Here is an 18,391-nt window from a genome sequence, read left to right on the forward strand (position 1 = left end):
CCGCCTTGCTTCCCCATTCCTGGCGACCACTACTTCTGTCTCTGTGAATTTTGACTATTCTAGGCACCTCACAAAAGTGGACTCATACGATATCTGTACTTTTGCGTCTGGCTTCTCTATTTAATTCTTAAAGGGGGGTGGGAACTAAGCAGATCACAAGGGAGCTGCCCGCAGAGGTAAAAGACAAGGTCAGGTAGGCTGAGAGACGCAGGAAAGCGGGTCAAGGTGTAGGGCTGGAGGGCAGGGGCGGGCCCTGGGCCTGGGCTGGGGGTCCTGCCCCAGGGCGCACCCAGGGCGAGGGCTGCCCGGAGGAGCCGAGGCTGGCGGACAGCTTGACCCTAAGCTTGAGGGGAAGGCAGCGAGGGGACAAAGGACGGAGGTCTAGGAAGAGGGTCTGCAGAGCAGAAAGCACGGGTAGGGGCGGCCTGGCGCTCGGAAGACAACGGATGGGAGCCGTGTGCACGCCGGGAGCTCGGAGTGAGCGTGAGTTCCGTGCCCAGGCCCGCGACTCGGCCCGCCAGGACAGCGCTCCGGGTCGACGGGGTCCGGCAGCCGCGCTCGGGGAGGGCGCAGCGGAGGGTGAACGGCGGCGTTAGGACCCGGAGGCGCGGGCGGATGCGGGCGGCGGGGCTAGGACCCAGCGGCTCCGGCAGAGCGGAAGCGGCGGCGGGAGCTTCCGGGAGGGCGGCTCGCAGGTGAGGAGGCGTCCGGGGCCGCGGGAAGTAGGGTCGTGGGGGCCTGGCGGGGCGAAGTGGGGGACCCGGAGGGGCTGGAGGGAGGCCCGGGACCGTTCCTGACCGAGAAGCCTGCACCAAGCTTGTGTTCCGCGGCCGCTGCCCGGTGCCCGGCTCCACTGCGAACGCCGCCGCTGGGCCCCGACCGCCCGGGAGGCGTCTTGGGCTCGCCCCGGAGCCTCCTCCCTGGAGCCGCGCCCTGCACCTGGCCTTGCCCGGCCCTAGCAGGGAAGCCAAGGCTTGTGGGGCGCAGGGGCCCGGGCTCCGCGGGGTCCCGGTTCCGCCTCCCCACTCCTGCGTCTTCCCGCCCCGGCCGGGTTCTGGGAAGCCTCTCGCGGCCCTTCCGCAGGTGCCGCCCGCCCGGAGCGCCTGGGCCCTCGTGGGGGACCCCTCTTCTCTGACACCGCGTTGGGTTCCCGGGGCCTACAGCGAGGCCTGTAACTCGGGGAGAGACCCTGGAGCGGGGTGTGGGAGAACGGTCTGCAGGAAGGGCTCCGAGCACTCCGAAATTACAAACCGTGGTCCCAAAGAGGCGTGCTGTGTCTGGGAGTGCACGGTTTACATTCTGTAAAGCAGTGCTGTCGACGAGAAATATTGTGCGATACACCTGTACAAGTTTTGTCACTTAAAAAGAATTTGAAAAAACTTCATAGATGCAAGAAAAACACCATTATTAAAGAATACTCATGCATTTATGGAATGCATTGAAGAGTTAACAAAATGGATAGGCAGGAAATATCGCAGACCTAGAATAAATTGCAGTTACCCACTGTGGAACTGAGGAGCTAGGGTTTCTCATAAACTTCCTGATAGAAGACGACTTTTGATAAAAATTTATTTCCCCAAACAAAATCCCCTGTCTTCTCAACTAGTTATTATCTGCCCACTAAATAAGAGGTGGTCCGTCACTTCTTCAGATGAGCACTACAGGCTTTTCAAAAGATGATTGCTAATTGTTAGATTCCCTTGTTGTTCCCTCAGTATCAAAAACAGATCTAATTTAGGTTTACATAAAGACAAAGTATCAAGATATGGTGACTTACAGTTGGTACTGCTAACAAAATGGGCTAAGATTTGCGTTATTAATGCACGAAAACAACAAAACATATCAATAAATAACAAAAAGCTTGGAATTCAGAAAACATATCCAAGTCTGGGCTTGATCTCAAGCTAGTGTTTTGATGTTGAAAAAATGTTATTTGGTCTTTCTAACCCCATTTCCTTATCTAAAATTGGGGATGATGATAAATTCACTGATAATAAGAGTTAAATGAGATTCTTGAGGAGTCAGAATGGTTCTAACATATGTAGATATTATTAGTCATATTGTAGCATAAGAAAATACTGTCTGCTGAAAGAGGGACAATGAAGATTATCTCCATGATCATCATTTAAAAGCCACCACATATAGGAAGAAGGGGCCATAAAATGATAACGTTATGATGATTAATTCTGATGCTTAGGTCAGAGTCCATTCTAGGATATCTCCTGCCCAAAAAGAGCAGAGACTCATTTCTTTGGAATCACAGGACGCTGAGTGAGAGGAAAGAAAAAGAAAAGAAATATTTAAGTCACATATGTGATTTCTAAAAGTAAAAAGAAACAGATGAAATTAGTAATGTATTTTTAAAATCCAGTATATCCCAAATATGGTTATTTTAGCATGTAATCAATATAAAATAATAAGATATTTTACATTCTTTTTTTCTAGTCTTTGAAATTTGATGCATAGTTTACACTTACGGCACATCTCAATTCAGACTGTCCACATTTCAAGTGCTCAGTGGCTGCATGTACCTGGTGGCTACCGTATTGGACAGCACAAGCCTGAGGATTTCATTCCTGCCACAAGTCCCAACTCCTAGCTTTAATTTTGAGTGTTTTTAACAAACTGGTCTCTGTTTGTCATTCTTTCTTCTAGTACTTCCCCAAGGATGATTGTACCAGCACTCTAAGACCGCTTGCTGTTCCCCTACACACTTTTTGTTTAAGCTGTTTCTTTTACCTGGAATGCTGTCTTTGCACCTTCTTCCTGGACCTGGTTCACTCTTGTTGCCCAGGCTGGAGTGCAATGGCGCGATCTCGGCTCACTGCAACTTCCACCTCCCCGGTTCAAGTGATTCTCCTTCCTCAGCCTCCCGAGTAGCTGGGATTGCAGGCATGCACCACCACGCCCGACTAATTTTGTATTTTTAGTAGAGATGGAGTTTCACCATGTTGGTCAGACTGGTCTTGAACTCCCGACCTCCGGTGATCTGCCTGCCTTGGCCTCCCAAAGTGCTGGGATTACAGGTGTGAGCCACCGCGCCCGGCCGAGAGGCACACATTCTGCTAAGAGCTTTTTCCTGACTCCCCTAACTCCAAAAGGGATTTGTCACTTCTTAGCTTTGTACTCATGACTGGATTAGAATGAATTTAATTTGAGTTTAGTTGTTTTTGAGACTCTCTCCCTGGCTAGTGTAGTGTCTTATTCATCTTTGCTGTGATCATGGCCTGCACCTAATAGATGATCAGTAGATGTTTGCAGACAAAAAGTAAACCACTCATCAGGTGTATTCAGTCCCATTCTTGAACGGGCTTGCTGCTTCCTTTTTGAGGAGATTCGTGTATGTACTCTTCTTTCACGCATATGTGTGAGCAAACACACACTAACAAGGAATTCATCTGATGATGTGCACAGGAAATATCTTGCATCTTTACCCCCTTTATGATCTTACATATGGGAGAACTGATTTCTATAAGTTAGGACAGCCAGCAAACTTGCATCAGTATAAATACAAAGAAGGGGAGGGAGGAACATGCTTGAAAGGGGTGTGGTGGTCTCAGAGGGTTAGGTTTCTCAGTTGGCTGGGCATCAGCTGGCCATGCTTTAGTTATTTGATTGGAGGAAAAATAAGTGGGAGGTGAGGAGTGACTACTGGGCCCTGAAGAACAGTCAAGGCAAGTGCGTATCTGGAAAGCCGGTATGCAAAGGAGGAACTCACTGCTGGAGAAGAAGCTGAAGAGTAGGTCGTGAAAAGTGCTGGCCAGAGGAGGGCAGAAGGGAGGGCTGGGGAAGCCAGCAGGGGGAGCAGAGGAGTAGGCTCCAGCTGGGTGAAGATATTGGTGCGGTACGTTATGTAAAATATACAGATTATTATTGGGAATAACCACGTCTCAGCAGTGCTAGTTCTCAGTTTAGAGAATGGGAAATGGAAAGGATCAGATTCAGAGACGGCAACTTACTCAAGGTCACAGCATTTTAAACCGAAATGAAACCTCCTGGGCCCTTCATGCCACACTCATCCATCCCTACCTACTTGTATTGCAACCAAGGGCCCCACTGTAGTACCAAGGGGAGCAGGTCTAGGGCACAGTGCCAGGCCTGATTAATGTCTTCCTTACCATTTTCCAGCGAGGGGCTGTGATTAGGCCTATTTATAGGGGCCTGGTCCCTTAATATTCTGCCTGGTGCATCTCTTGCCAATCAAATCAGTGCCGTCTGCAGTGTGATTGCTGCTTTAGTGGCACCAGGGAGAGGAGTTAATTAAACCCAATATAAATAGTCTCTGCCCTCACTTTGCAATTCCGGGAGTGTTTTTCCTTCCTGTCTTCCACCCCCACATGCACCTCTTTCCTCTTGGCCCCCTAAGCTCTAGCCTGGGTGAGCAGGGCTGGATACTCCTATACCTAGAGTCACTAGCCACTGCCCAGTCTGTTTCGGGAGCAGGCCTCAAATTCCTCAGGGGTTAAAGTGGGAAGAACCCGTGTGTGCACATTTCTTGTGCTTTTCCAGAACTGGGTACCATTTGGCAGTTGACCAGGCAATCTCCCCCACTACCCCATTTCTACCCTTTTGTTTCCAGCCTCTTTTTTCCTCTGCAACCAAGATTTCTTGTTTATCCAAGGTGGGGAAGTGAACTGAGACAATGTATGGAAAGGGTGCCTGGCAGGTATCAAGCACCTTGTAGGGGTCAGAAATGTTGCACCTTCTCTGAACTCCTCCATTGACCCTACAAATTCCCCAGTCCCTGGTCCTGCCCTTTCCCTCATTCACTCAGCAGGCATCAGCAGAATCCCATCTATGTGCTCCTGGCCTCCCACCAAATACTCTGTCCCCTGCTCCCCTATCTGTGCAGGCTGAAGCTATGTGCATAGTTGGGATGAGGGCTGTGTTGTCTCAACACCACCCTGCCCTGTGGTGGGTGGGTGCAGGTGGTCGTGGATGGCTCTGATGCTCCGGCTCCCACCCATAGGCACCATGACTCCTGTGAGGATGCAGCACTCCCTGGCAGGTCAGACCTATGCCGTGCCCCTCATCCAGCCAGACCTGCGGCGAGAGGAGGCCGTGCAGCAGATGGCGGATGCCCTGCAGTACTTGCAGAAGGTCTCTGGAGACATCTTCAGCAGGTGGGTGCTGCCGCCCACCTCCACCTGATCAGAGGGCCATCCCTGTCCTGGGCAATCCCAGCAACGCACCCTCTGGGAGCAGCCCCCTTGGGGAATCCTGGTCCTGGGGAACCCATCTGGCTTCCCTGTGTGGGAGGGGCTGAAGTGAGAGCCCACCTTGGAAGCTTTTACTCCTGGGAGTCCGGGAGCTCACTCCCTTCTACCCCACTTAGCCTCCCGGTTTCCTGTGGTGGCTCTGCTCTCACAACTCATGCTTTTCCTCCCATTGGAGGGCCTATTCCTTCACTTTTTCCTGCAGCCAGCAAATATTTACCCAGTAGTCCTCGTGTGCAAGGCAGTGTGGGAATCTCTGTATATCCAGCCATGGATAAGGCAACATACCTCTCCAACTGGAGCGCATATTCTGGCAGGAGAGAAAGACCTAAATAACCAATATGTGATTAGTTCTTCAATAACAGTTGTGACAAGGTCTATTGCTAATATTTTGTAATCACTGATATTCATATAGCATAAACCATGCACCACCACTGATTTGAGTGCATTAACTCACACTTATGAGCAGGCACTGCCGTCATCTCCATTTTATAGATGAGGAAACTGAGGCACAGAAAGGCTGAGAGACCTAGCCAAGTGACAGAGCCAGGATTCAAAGCCATAGATCATGGCCCCGGGTTCTGTGGGTTGTTACTGCATCTGTTCAGGGGAGATGGGGTACTGTGAGGCTTGTCATGGGAGGCCTGGCTTGGTCTCAGGTCAGGGAAGGCGGATGTGTGGAAATGACATTTATGGTAAAGTCTGAGGGTTGAGTGGGTAGGTCGGGAAGAACATTCCAGAAAGAAGCACATGAACTGCAGCCTTGAGGTGGAGGACCTAAAAGGAAGCCAGCATGGCTGGAGCATGGAGTGGCCATTGAGGGAGCCAAGCTCGAGGGGTGCAGCTTCTTGTATTGGCAGTGCTGACCTCGCACAGTCCTTGGGCTCCAGTGACTTCACTCAGTGTTTATCTAACATGAGTCAGTGAATGGTGTTTGCTGTTTTTTGGCAAAGGTCCCGGGGTTGTCAGGTACACAGGTCCTGTCTTTGGCCATAAGCAACCTGAAATGAGGCTTGGTCTCCTTCCCAGGATCCCACACCATGCCTCACATGGTAGACCCCAGCGGGAAGTATGTGGCTGCCTGACTCAGGTGCCTGTCGTGGTCCAAGTCATCCCTGCCCTGCCCCTTCCCTGGTTGTCACCAGACCTGGAGCCCCTGCTCCTTCACTTTGCAGCCTTCTCTTCCGTCACCAACTGGGAACCCACCTCTTCCTGAAAGTCCTCCCCCACTGACTCACCGGCTTGCCCCAAGCTTGTCAAGAATGTCCCAGTAACCAGGGGACATGCACTGAAGTGACTGAGGGGTTACCTTGGAGTTGATGCCTTGGCTCAGATCCAGTCCCCCTGTTTTCTTCCCCTGTAACCGTGGACAGCTCAACCCCTCTAAGCCTCAATGTTCTCATTTGTGAAGTTGTAATAATGGTAGCTTCCTGGTAGAATTATTGTAAAGATTAATCAAAACATGCAAAGGAATGGAACAGTGCCTGCTACCTAGGAAGCCTTCAGAAAATGCTAGCTCTTCCCTGTTGGTAATCTTGACCCATACACTGCCTTTGGTCGCTATTCATGAACCTGCCACCAATAGTAACAGAAAGTGCTGGATGCACCTTTTGTGCTTATTGTTGTGCTAAATGTGCCCAAGGGATGCCTAGGGAAGAGGATGCAGGTCTTTAAGAGCCATCAGCTCCAGATTATGGCCACCCCATGTCCAGCACTTAGAATGGAGGCCAAAACCATTCCCTCGGAAAATATGTTTCCTCGCCAAGATGGGGACTGCATGGTTGCCCTTCTCTGAGGGCAGCCCTGGATTTTTGGTGTCTTTCCTTTCCTGTCCCAGTACTTGGCACCTTGTAGACAGTTGCATGTCCCCTGCCCAGGGATGGGATGAGGAGAGGGCAGGAAGGCATTTCCTGGGTGGTGGAGTGCTGCGTTCATTGAGTGTGGGTTCTCCAAGCTGCTGGCACAGCCCAGGGAGGGGCAGATGCCTCTCTGGAGCCTTGGTCCTGAGTCCTGGCCCCCTTACTCCTGGGTTCCAGGTCGCTGCATCTGTCTCTCCACCATGTGCTCCACCTCGTGCTGGACCTTAAGAGATACCAATTACGTGGCTGACACTGTGTCCTAGAGGCTGGAATGGGAACACATAGGGCGAGATGGATTGTTAATTGCTAGCATGAACCGTGTGAGCTTTCCAGGGTCTAGAGTGGAGAGAAATCGGTAAGAATTGGTGGCACGCCTGTCAGAACTCCCCAAACCAAGCTAAGCAAAAATTAACCAATCAGTAGAGCAGCTTTCGGAGTAAGGGCTAAAATGATGTCCTCAGGGCCTGGTTTTGCTTTCCTTCCATGTCAGTTTGCTTCTTTGGGTCTGGCTGCATTCCCAGACGGGCCATGCTCTCGTGGTGGCAAGGTCACGTGACACGGGTCAGGTCCAGCAGGAAAGAATGCTCTCCCGTGTCCCCACTTCTTCCAGAAGCCACACTCACCCATCCCACCTGGCTTGGTCCTCGTGTCTGTCCCAGAATCCATTACTGGGGCCAGGGGACTATGACACGCCACTTGGCTTAGACTGAAGAGCTCTGTAGGCAGCCCCACCTGAAGCTCTGGGACTAAGCCTGCGAGAGAGGTGGATCCCCCAAGGGAAATGGGGCCATTGCTTGAGTAAAAAGGAAATAGTTGCTGGAGAGGAAAACCACGTGCCTCCTCCACATAGGGCAGACTCCTGGAAGAGGGGGGCAAGGTAGGGAGGTGGATGTGCAGGTCGCCCTGGTGGGGTCTGGAAATGGGGGCCGCAGGCTTGGAGAGAAGCCTCAGTGTGGCTTGGAACATGGCGTATGGTGGTCTGCCAGGAAGGCCGGCCTGCACAGGGGTGGGAGGGGGGTGCTTCTGCATGGGAAGCACAGACAGCGCTGCCTCTCCCTTGCACTCAGCTCTCAGGGCAGGAGAGGCTGACTTTCTGTGAGCCTGTGGGCCAGGCCTCTTTGAATGGTGCTGAGGGAGCTTTGCCTTGGTTCCTTTGTGTCCCCACGGTGCCATGGGAGGCTCCCTGGCAGGGTGTGGGGCAAGGCAATGAGTGAAGAGTTGGGATGAGTGAATTAGGGCCCACGGAGTACTCAAGACAGGATTTCAAGTTGATTCAGGAGTGTTAGGGAGCTGTGATTGGATTTTGAGCAGGGCAGGGATGGGACAGAAAAGTTTGGGGAAGGTTCCTCAGGCATCTGTCACGGAAGGGACAAGAAGGGAGAGAGAGTGGATGCCAGGGACACCCAGAAGCTGTTGTTGTAGTCAGGATGTGACAGGGATGAGGCTACAGACAGGGGACTTGCAAACAGGGAGGGCAGGTTGAGACATTCATAGGAAACAACGACAGGAAATGGTGACAGATAGGGAACGAGGATGAAGGGAAGGGAGAGCCAGTGATGACTGGCAGTGGAGTGGGGAGCACGCCACCTCTCCTCCTCCACTTGCCCCTCCTGTGGCACTGGACAAGCAAGTGGGCTTTTCATTGTTCATGGGCTTTTTTGGTGGGGATGTGACCAGCTTTGAATCCCTCCCCTTAAACATGCTCCTCCTGCTTAGAAACCTCCTGCACAGAAGAGACAGGGGCAGAGGAGAGACTCTCTCCCGACCACCCCATCTCAGGCCCCAGCACAGCCCGCCCTCTGGCCTCACTGGTGTCTGTGCCCAGTGATGCAGGCAGGTGAGCTCCTGGCAAATTAGCATTCCAGGCTGTGTTCTCTCCTCCTGCTCTGCTGCAGCTGGGAGTGTGCAGAGACTGCAGGGGATGACAAGCACCTCCCAGGCTGTCTTCAGCTGTGCCCTGCAGCCCCTCCCTGCCCCCTTTTTCTGCCCCTCCATCTGCCCCCTCTTCACCTGGGAGAAGCCAGGCCCCCCAAAATAACGGGCCAGATATGTCACCTGCTTCCCATGACGTAGATGACAAGGCAGGAGGGAGTTGGGATGGCACGGCGAAGTGGAAGGAACAGACTGTGTGTGGAAGTTTGGGTGCTGTCATCTGCCATTCCCCCTCAGCCGCTGCCCTAACCTCTTCCCCCAAGAGGCAGTGCCACTGCCCAGCACCTCCCACCGGGAAGGTGATTTTCTCTGCGAAGCTCTTGGTCCTTTCCTCCATCTTTCTTTTTCCTTTTCCCCACCTCTTCCTTTCTTCTCCCCTTCCTCCTTTCCCCTTGTCCTCGCTTCCTCCATCCTTCCTTCTCCCCTGTTCTCTCTACTGATTGGCACCTGGTGGCCCCCAAGGTTACACATTGCACTAGATCACTGCATAATTAGCAAGTCATTCTTAATTATCCCAGAGTGGAGAAGATAAAGGTGAAGGCAAGAGCCCAGCTTCAGGGTCTGCTTCCCTGGGGTCATGACAGAAGCAGGGGAGGAGAAGCAGTGAATGTGAATCTGGGTCAGGAGTGGGTGCTCCCTGCTTCTTCTCCCCAGCAGCCTCCAGGGGGACTGGTGTGCTGATGTTGATGGACCATGATCAGCTCCTTCTCACCTTCACAGTAATCCCATGATGTAGAAGGGACCATTCCTGTTTTTCAGTGGAAGAAGCTGAGGCAAAGACCAGTTAGTGACCTCTCCAGGGTCACACAGCTGCTAAACAGATGTGAAACCCAGGCCTGTGGGATGTTGTGGTTGTTGATACTTATTTCTTACTTCCCCAGGAGCCCTGAGTCCCTTTGAATGTGGATGTGTGTCGTCTGATTCGTCTTTGACTCCCACAGCCCCAGCACTGTGCTCTACAAATGGGATGCACTCAAGTTATGGAACAGTGAGGGGTGGAGTGGGGAGAAGGAGAGCAAGGGATGCTGGGAGATGGTCCCCTCCGGGGCAGATAGAGGAAGATGGGCCCTTAGTGAGACCACGCGCAGAACAGGCTGGGTGAGCCACTTCCGTCCCTCATGTCCACAGAGGCAGCTTCCTCTCCAGTGCTGGGCGAGTGTGCCATAGGGTATGGCTTCAGCACTGAGCTTGTAAACTGACCTACCTTGAAGTAGGCCACCAAGCCAAGGGTGTCTGGAGCAGGAATGACAAACAAATGGCTGTCATGGCACCATTCCCCCACCCTCAGGGTGGACATGGTTCATCAACAGCCTGGCCCCAGTGAGGCCTACGGGCCTTCCCGACACAGCCTTTCAGACCATCCTGCTAGTCCGTGGAGATGGCAAATATGCTGCAAGCTTTTCTGATCTTGAGTCTGCACTTGTCCTCGGCACCATAGCCTGTGGCCATCAGAGAATAGATTGTCCGGGTGCTTTGTCAAGAAGCGCGATGTTCCTTAGTCTCATGGGCTCTTGGCTAAGGAAAGCCCCAGGATCACGTCTTCTACCTCCACCTTAGGCAGGATTCGCCCTTGGGGCACCCCTGGAAGGTGCTTGTGAGCTGGAACCTAATTGCTCTGCAAAGTGATGCAGTTGTTTGTGGAATTTTTTTTTTTTAACAGAACAGAGATCTGTTTCCTTGCAACTCTGCCCGCTTTTCCTGATACAAGTTTACTCACTTCTCCACCTGACAGTCCTTTTGATATTTTTGATATTCGAATGATCATATTCTCAAAGTCTTCTGATCTTTAGCCAGAACATCCTTCAGTTATCTTCATATGTCGGGAGTTTCTCACTCATCACCATCCTCATCACCCTCCTTGAGATGTTTGCTCATTTGTCACTTTCTGTTCAGCCAGCGGCTGTCACACATCAGGCCCCATCCCAGGTGCTAGAGACATAGCAGTGAATGAGGCAGACTTTGCAGTCTGCAGGGGAGTTCAGAGTCCTCTTCCTGTGTGGATCCAGTTTAAAGGGATGTGACTGTGGCTGAGGCGGGTGCCTGGCATGGATTCGTGCATGAGTCCAGGGCTCTGTTTTCTGTGGTTCCTCCAAGAGAGTGCACGGTCCCTGCTGATTGAAAGAAGGATGAAGGGCAGAAGAGGGACGGGGAGCTGTGTGCGCTAAGATCTCATTGCCTTTTTATGCTGATTAACATGTTTTAGCCCCTACTGAGCTTATAGTTAACAGAGGTTTCCAGGTCTTTCTTCACCTGAGCCGCGTCTAAAACAAGTTCCCTCCACCGTCTATATTTATACACTTGATTTTTAAAACCTAAATGTTGGGCTTCACATTTGTTCCTTGTAAATTTCATCTTGGTGATTGCAGTCTACCCTCTGGCCTTTAAAAATGGTCTGAGCCTTGACTCGGCCATGCAAACCAGTTTACCCTTCCCCTATGTGCTGGCCCCAGTTTTCTAACCAGGTGTTGAATGAACTGGATGGACTCTGCCAGATCCCTCCGTGCAAGGCTGGAATCAGTCCATTGTCCACCTGTGCCCTTTGGGGCTGTGGTTCATTTGGCTCCAATTTTTCCCATATGTTCTCTCCTCCAACCCCCATAGCTCCCTCTTGTCGACAAGATTTTGTTAGAAGCCGTCAAAATCCTGCTGACTCGAGACGCACTGTGCTGCACGTTTTCCCGGGCACAGCAGGCGAATAATCCTGTTACAAAGAGAAACGCTGTGCATTTCGAGCAGTGCTGGCCCCTGGGACTCACCGCTGCCTTTTCTAAGTGCTTACAGATTCTCTGTGTAATAATCCATTCCAGAAATTTCCCAGGGCTCATTGTTGAGCTTGGTGTTTGCAACTTTGAGTGATCAGCCCTTCTGTCCTTTGTGGGAGCACCAGGACAGAGCAGCCTTTGTCCCTCCCCAGTCTCAGTTCCCTCCCACTGCCCCTGTGGACCTCGAATGCCGAGCTTATGCAGCTACTGAAGGTCGTGTCAGCACCCGAGGCAGAATGAGGCTGCCTTGGGAACTAGGGTAAATTAAAACAGCTTGTGCTGGAGGACCCTTTACAGCAGATGAAGGCCTCTCCCCAGCCAGAAAAGATGGAGCACACGCTGGGTGGCGGCCCCGCTTCCTCACTGGAAGGAGATGGTGCTCTTCTTTTTTCTTTCTGAGTTGTGGCCACCTTCATACCAGTCTGTCATGGAACACTTAAGCTGCTTGGGTGCCTGCTGGTACTCCCAGCCCTGCCATGCTTGAGCCCCCTGCACACAAGGAGCCAGGAGTAATCAGGGCAGACCCATTAGGGCACAGGGACTCCTGGATTGTGAAGTTGGCTCTCGGGGGGCCAGGGCCTTCTAAAGTTGGTGGAAGTGGCTTTGGCTTATTGGGTCCGATTCTAGGCCATTCATTCCAACCTTTAGAGACATCCCAGCATTCCCTAGCCCAGAGTCTGCAACCCCTCCACCGTCCCACATCCTCCTCCTACCTTTCCTCACGAACCTCAGTTGCACCTCTGCCTTCTCATCCCTGTGCATCACACAGGCTAGCTCGTGCCGGGTGAATGCTGAGGCTGCTCTGAATGTGGAGTGTGGCCCTGTGGGCAAGGGCTGGGCTCTTGGAGGTAGGGGAGCTACAGGGGCGACTGGGAGGAGGATGTTGTGTTACACACGCATCAGGGTTAACTTTGTAGTGACAGCGGCCTTGCTGTGGCCGAAGAACATGGAAAAGCATGAGTGGGGTTATGTGCCTTAAAGCATCAGGCACTTGGGCCCTGGGCACCAGGAGCCAGCCACAGGGATGTCTGGGGAAATGGCGTTCCATGAGATGCCAGCACCCAAGAATGCACTTGGCACATCTGGGGAACAGCAGGCAGCTGATATCACTGGGCCCACCCCGCACTAGGGAGGGTGGAAGCAGGTGAGGAGCTAGACCACACAGAGGCAGTGGTCGGGACTCAGGGTTTGCTCAGTGAGCTGTTCACTACGTGCAGGGGCAGTTCCCCGTCTGAATTTAGGTGACGACACTCAAGTCCAGCCTTGCCAGACTCAGCCTCCAGTCTCCATTCCCCCTCTGCAGAGGCCACTTTGTCTGCTGCACGTGATCATGAGGGGTTGTGAAATGCTTGCCCCATCAATAGCCATGTGTGCGTGTGTAAATACCATCCTCTGTGTGCCCTGGAGGCTGTCCTTCAGATAGCATGTACAGGTGCCAGCATAGGGCCTGTCCCTACTGAGAGTGCAGGGAACTCAGTACCATCAACTCCTCGACCCTGCAGGTCAGATTATCCTTGTAGAGGCCCCCTGGATGGCACCAAGATCGGCCCTGGCAAGCAGGTGACCCTGACTTAAGAGCCCTTGCCTGAGGGCCTGGCCTGGCAGGTCTGCTGTTAGGAGCAGGGGGTGGGGAGCAGCCCAGCCACTGTGATCTTCTCCATGGCAGGATCTCCCAGCGGGTAGAGCAGAGCCGGAGCCAGGTGCAGGCCATTGGAGAGAAGGTCTCCTTGGCCCAGGCCAAGATTGAGAAGATCAAGGGCAGCAAGAAGGCCATCAAGGTAGTCCCCATGCCCCTGTGTCCTGAGGCTACTGGGCAGTCCCTGCATTTCCCCGTGCCTCTGAGGCTGCCCGGTCTCTGCCCTGCTGCCCACCTGTACCTTGGGCCTTCTTCTCGCCCAGGCTCCCAACTCCACCCTCTCCTGCCAAGCAATCCCAGCCCTCTGAGCCGCTTGGGGCCCCCTCACACTTGTCCGTGTGTCCACAGGTGTTCTCCAGTGCCAAGTACCCTGCTCCAGAGCGCCTGCAGGAATATGGCTCCATCTTCACAGGCGCCCAGGACCCTGGCCTGCAGAGACGCCCCCGCCACAGGATCCAGAGCAAGCACCGCCCCCTGGACGAGCGGGCCCTGCAGGTCTGCTGGCCACGCACATAACTTAGCCTGTCACACACCAGGAGGACTGGATACTGGGGAGGAGCTGGGGCCACCATAGGGTTCTGTCCCCCAGAGGAGGCTGACTGGGTTGGGGTGGCAGCTGATTAGGCCCAGCACTAAATATTCACCATCCCTTGGCCATCCTGGCCCTCCCAGGAGAAGCTGAAGTACTTTCCTGTGTGCGTGAGCACCAAGCCGGAGCCTGAGGATGATGCAGAAGAGGGACTTGGGGGTCTTCCCAGCAACATCAGCTCTGTCAGCTCCTTGCTGCTCTTCAACACCACCGAGAACCTGTATGGCCAGAAGGCAGGGCCGAGGGGTGTGGGCGGGAGGCCTGGCCTGGCTTAGTGGGGACCCAGGGCATCAGACACAGGTACAGCACATAGGCCAGGAGCCAGGGGGTGACTGGGGTGGCTTGGCTAGAGAGGCCTGGGACCCCACAGTGCACACTGTACCCTGATGATGTGGGGGAGGAACATGGGCTCCGGACAGCAGGTGTCAGCTTGCCTGATCCCCATGTCGCCCCTGTAGGTACAAGAAGTATGTCTTCCTGGACCCCCTGGCTGGTGCTGTAACAAAGACCCATGTGATGCTGGGGGCAGAGACAGAGGAGAAGCTGTTCGATGCCCCCTTGTCCATCAGCAAGAGAGAGCAGCTGGAACAGCAGGTGGGAGGGGCGGGACAGAGGTGGGGACAGGTGCAGCGGCCCAGGGCCTTCCAGAGCTCCTCTCCAGGCAAGGCTGTTGAGCCCCTTATTCCACCCATGAGGGGTGCACACAAGGTCTTGTTGGCTGCCCCTGCAGGTCCCTGTCACCTCTCACATGTCCCTGCCTAATCTTGCAGGTCCCAGAGAACTACTTCTATGTGCCAGACCTGGGCCAGGTGCCTGAGATTGATGTGCCATCCTACCTGCCTGACCTGCCCGGCATTGCCAATGACCTCATGTACAGTGCCGACCTGGGCCCTGGCATTGCCCCCTCTGCCCCTGGCACCATTCCAGAATTGCCCACCTTCCACACTGAGGTAGCCGTGCCTCTCAAGCCGGGTGAGCTGGGTTCTGGGATGGGAGCTGGGCTAGGGACCCCCATGTTCACACACCTTCTTCCCTAGACACCCCACACTTTGTGTTTCAGACCTACAAGATGGGGTCCTGACAGCACCCCCACCACCCCCACCGCCCCCACCACCTCCCCCAGCTCCTGAGGTGCTGGCCAGTGCACCCCCACCCCCACCCTCAGCTGCGGCCCCTGTAGGCCAAGGCGCCAGGCAGGACGACAGCAGCCGCAGCGCGTCTCCTTCAGGTGGGGCAGCTCTCTGAGGGCACCTCGTTTCTGGTGTGCTTAGGGCACTCGGGTGGATTTTCTGTGGGTTTGTTAAGTGGTCAGAAATTCTCAATTTTTTGAATAGTTCCCATTTCAAATATCTTATTCTACTTGGTTCATAAAATAGTGGTTTTCAAACTGTAGAGCTCTGGAATTCTCACCTCTAGGGCAGAGGGAGCCGGAACAAGTGAGGCTCTGGGTTCCCCATTCCTAAGTAAACCAATGGAAAGAAGGGGTCTAATAACAAACTCCAGCAACACATTTTTCAGTGTCCCTGAAATTACAACATTTCAGCTTTACTGTTGTATCTCCCAGTCTAACCCTAGCATCCAGAAGTGGCACAAAACCCTTCTGCTGGCTCATGTGTGCAACTGAGACTCAGAGCATGGCTAGCTCAGGGGGTCCAGCTCTGCAGGGTGGGGGCTAGAGAGGGAGCAGGGAGTGTCTGCACTCAGGTGGTTGCAGAAGTCAGTGCCCCACACAGTCTCCAAAGGTCCGGCCTCCCCAACACGGGGCTCCTCGTTTGAGGGGAGGTGCCTTGGACACAATAAGCTTCCCCAGCCCTGCCTGAGCAGCCTTTCCTCCTTGCCCTGTTCCCCACCTCCCGGCTCCAGTCCAGGGAGCTCCCAGGGAAGTGGTCGACCCCTCTGGTGGCCGGGCCACTCTGCTAGAGTCCATCCGCCAAGCTGGAGGCATCGGCAAGGCCAAGCTGCGCAGCGTGAAGGAGCGAAAGCTGGAGAAGAAGAAGCAGAAGGAGCAGGAGCAAGGTGAGTGGGCCCTGGAGCCTGCGGTCGGAGGGCCTTGGGCAAGGTCGCCTCCTCCCCTCCAGCCCCGAGTCCACTGGGTGCTTTCTGTCCCCGCCCTGCTCCTGCCAGCCGGCCCCTGCTTCCTCTAGGGCACATGCTGGAAGCCCTGGGCCGCCACCAGAGGTCCTCAGCCCTCCTGCCTGGGCCATGGCTCCTTCCTGGTTTGGGAGCCATAGTGGAGCTTTCCTCTTTAAGCTCACCCAGCTCAAACTGTGACAAGGAGAATCTTCTTCGACTGCCGAGAGCGGTCCAAGGCAATGGTCGGCCACTGCAGCCTCCTGAGATGCTTTTTTGACTGGACCTGAGGCCTCTTGAGGCTACTGATGATGCCTGCTGTGAACACAGACGCTGGTGTGATGCGATGCCTGCGCATGCAGCGGCAGTGCCCTGGGCACTGTGGTTTTCAGCTTGTACCCAGCGCTGCTTTTGCCTTGCTCTGTGACCCCAGGCAAGCGGCCTCACCTCTCTGGGCCAGTTTCCCCATCGTACAGTGGTGCTGCACACCCTGGCCCTGTCCCCGAGGTGGCTGGGAGGTGGCTCCTCCAACAACCGCTTTCTCGTCAGTGCCCGGTGCTGGCTCAGGGATCGACTGAGGCTCTGAGCTAACTGGGAAACAGTGGCCTTGGAGGGCTGGAGAGTGTCATGGGGGTGGGGACAGGGAGCCACGGGTCGCATGTGACTGAACTCTTCACCCCAGTCTGGCTTTCCCGTTGCAGTGAGAGCCACGAGCCAAGGTGGGGACTTGATGTCGGATCTCTTCAACAAGCTGGTCATGAGGCGCAAGGGTAGGAGGCAGGGCTGCTGCCCGCCCTGGGCCGGCACATTGTACTTCTCTCCTGCCTTTTTCTTCCCGTATTTAAGTCTCCGGGGGCTGGGGGAACCAGGGTTTCCCACCAACCACCCTCACTCAGCCTTTTCCCTCCAGGCATCTCTGGGAAAGTACCTGGGGCTGGTGAGGGGCCTGGAGGAGCCTTTGCCCGCGTGTCAGACTCCATCCCTCCCCTGCCGCCACCGCAGCAGCCACAGGCAGAGGAGGACGAGGACGACTGGGAATCCTAGGGGGCTCCATGACACCTTCCTCCCCCAGACCCAGACTTGGGCCGTCGCTCTGACATGGCCACAGCCAGGACGAGCTGCTCAGACCTGCTTCCCTGGGAGGGGGTGTGGTGATGGAACCAGCACTATGCGGAGACCAGCTTCAAGGAGCGGAAGGCTGGCCTGAGGCCACACAGCTGGGCCGGGGACTTCTGTCTGCCTGTGCTCCATGGGGGGACGGCTCCACCCAGCCTGCACCAGTGTGTTCTTCTCTAAAGAGGCTTCCAGAGAAAACGGCACACAAATCAATAAAGAACTGAGCAGAAACCAACAGTGTGCTTTTAATAAAGGACCTCTAGCTGTGCAGGATGCAAACGTCTCGGGGCAATGACTTGCCTTCTGCCCCTATTGGTCCCTAGGCAGTGGGGGCGGAAGATCCCGGCTGACCTGTTTCTCTGGGGTGAGAGGGAGGAGAGAAGTGCATCCGCAGGGGCAGCTGTTGCAGGTGGGGGGAATAGTCTCCCACAAAAAAGGTTTCAGTGACAGACACGGGGTCTCTAAAAATAGTCATGCTGAGCCTCGTGGCCCTTGGCACAATTGCTGGTGTTGGGGTAGAAGATGCCTTGGAGTTTGCCCGAGTGGTTGAGAGGGAGGGAGGTGCCATCGACTTTGAGGAACTGACACCAAGCCAGGGAGATACAAATCCAGGCAGGGCTGTGGGGCAGGGTGGGGAGCAGGGCTGCAGGAGTGACTCAGGAAGAAGGTGGGGGAGGTGACAAGCCCTCGGGCAGGGGCCCTGTGGCCATGGGGATCTTTTTAAATTGAGACTGAGGGTGAATAGTCCAGGGCAGCTCACTTCAGTTATTATAGAAAGGGCAGAAGCAGATGGGTCTGCTCCGTCTCGCTTCTAAGAAGGTGGGCAGGACAGAAATGGCAGCTTCTTGCAGAGGCCCAGTGAGAAGCCTGGCCCTCGGCCACGCAGGATGGAAGACAGATTCGATTCCACAGAGGGGAGCTGCCCTGGAAGACCTCAAGGATGGCCAGGACCCACCATTTCTTCGGGATTCCCCTGTTTTCTCCCGTGGGCACTAGTGTCTGTGCCTGGGCCTGGCAACGCTCTGGACTCCACACTCTCCTGGGTTTCACCTTTGTAGCAGGATCCCTGCAGACCAGGCCCATGACAAACACCGTCTCCAGCGGTCAGAGCACTACGCTGGCAGAATCCCTTTGGTGCCTGATGGCCCTGCCTTCGTGGGAACAGAGGCAAAGGCTTTCAGTCACAGCTGCCTCCCCAGCAGCGCATTTCC

At 54.5% G+C, this 18,391-nt stretch overlaps 1 protein-coding gene across 5 annotated transcripts; it reads left to right on the plus strand.

The window, feature by feature from the left end:
* Positions 1–238: 238 nt before the first annotated feature.
* On the plus strand, positions 239–17,411 carry WASHC1 (WASH complex subunit 1). Of its 5 annotated transcripts, none has more exons than XM_055281215.2 (11): positions 239–483; positions 4,970–5,123; positions 13,436–13,547; positions 13,754–13,900; positions 14,078–14,214; positions 14,453–14,588; positions 14,765–14,966; positions 15,055–15,222; positions 15,858–16,010; positions 16,766–16,834; positions 16,975–17,411. In XM_055281215.2, exons 1-11 carry the CDS (start codon positions 447–449, stop codon positions 17,106–17,108), a joined length of 1,449 nt encoding a protein of 482 aa, XP_055137190.1. In that variant the 5' UTR covers positions 239–446; the 3' UTR covers positions 17,109–17,411. The 5 variants fall into 5 exon arrangements, with proteins under 5 accessions (XP_055137190.1, XP_063496892.1, XP_055137191.1 ...); XM_063640822.1 differs by lacking the exon at positions 239–483 and adding an exon at positions 541–695; XM_055281216.2 differs by lacking the exon at positions 239–483 and adding an exon at positions 541–695 and having other exon boundaries at positions 15,055–15,221; positions 15,851–16,010.
* The last annotated feature ends 980 nt before the right edge of the window (positions 17,412–18,391 follow it).

Source organism: Symphalangus syndactylus, chromosome 5 (genome assembly GCF_028878055.3).
Source record: "Symphalangus syndactylus isolate Jambi chromosome 5, NHGRI_mSymSyn1-v2.1_pri, whole genome shotgun sequence".
Taxonomy (NCBI): Eukaryota; Metazoa; Chordata; class Mammalia; order Primates; family Hylobatidae; genus Symphalangus; species Symphalangus syndactylus.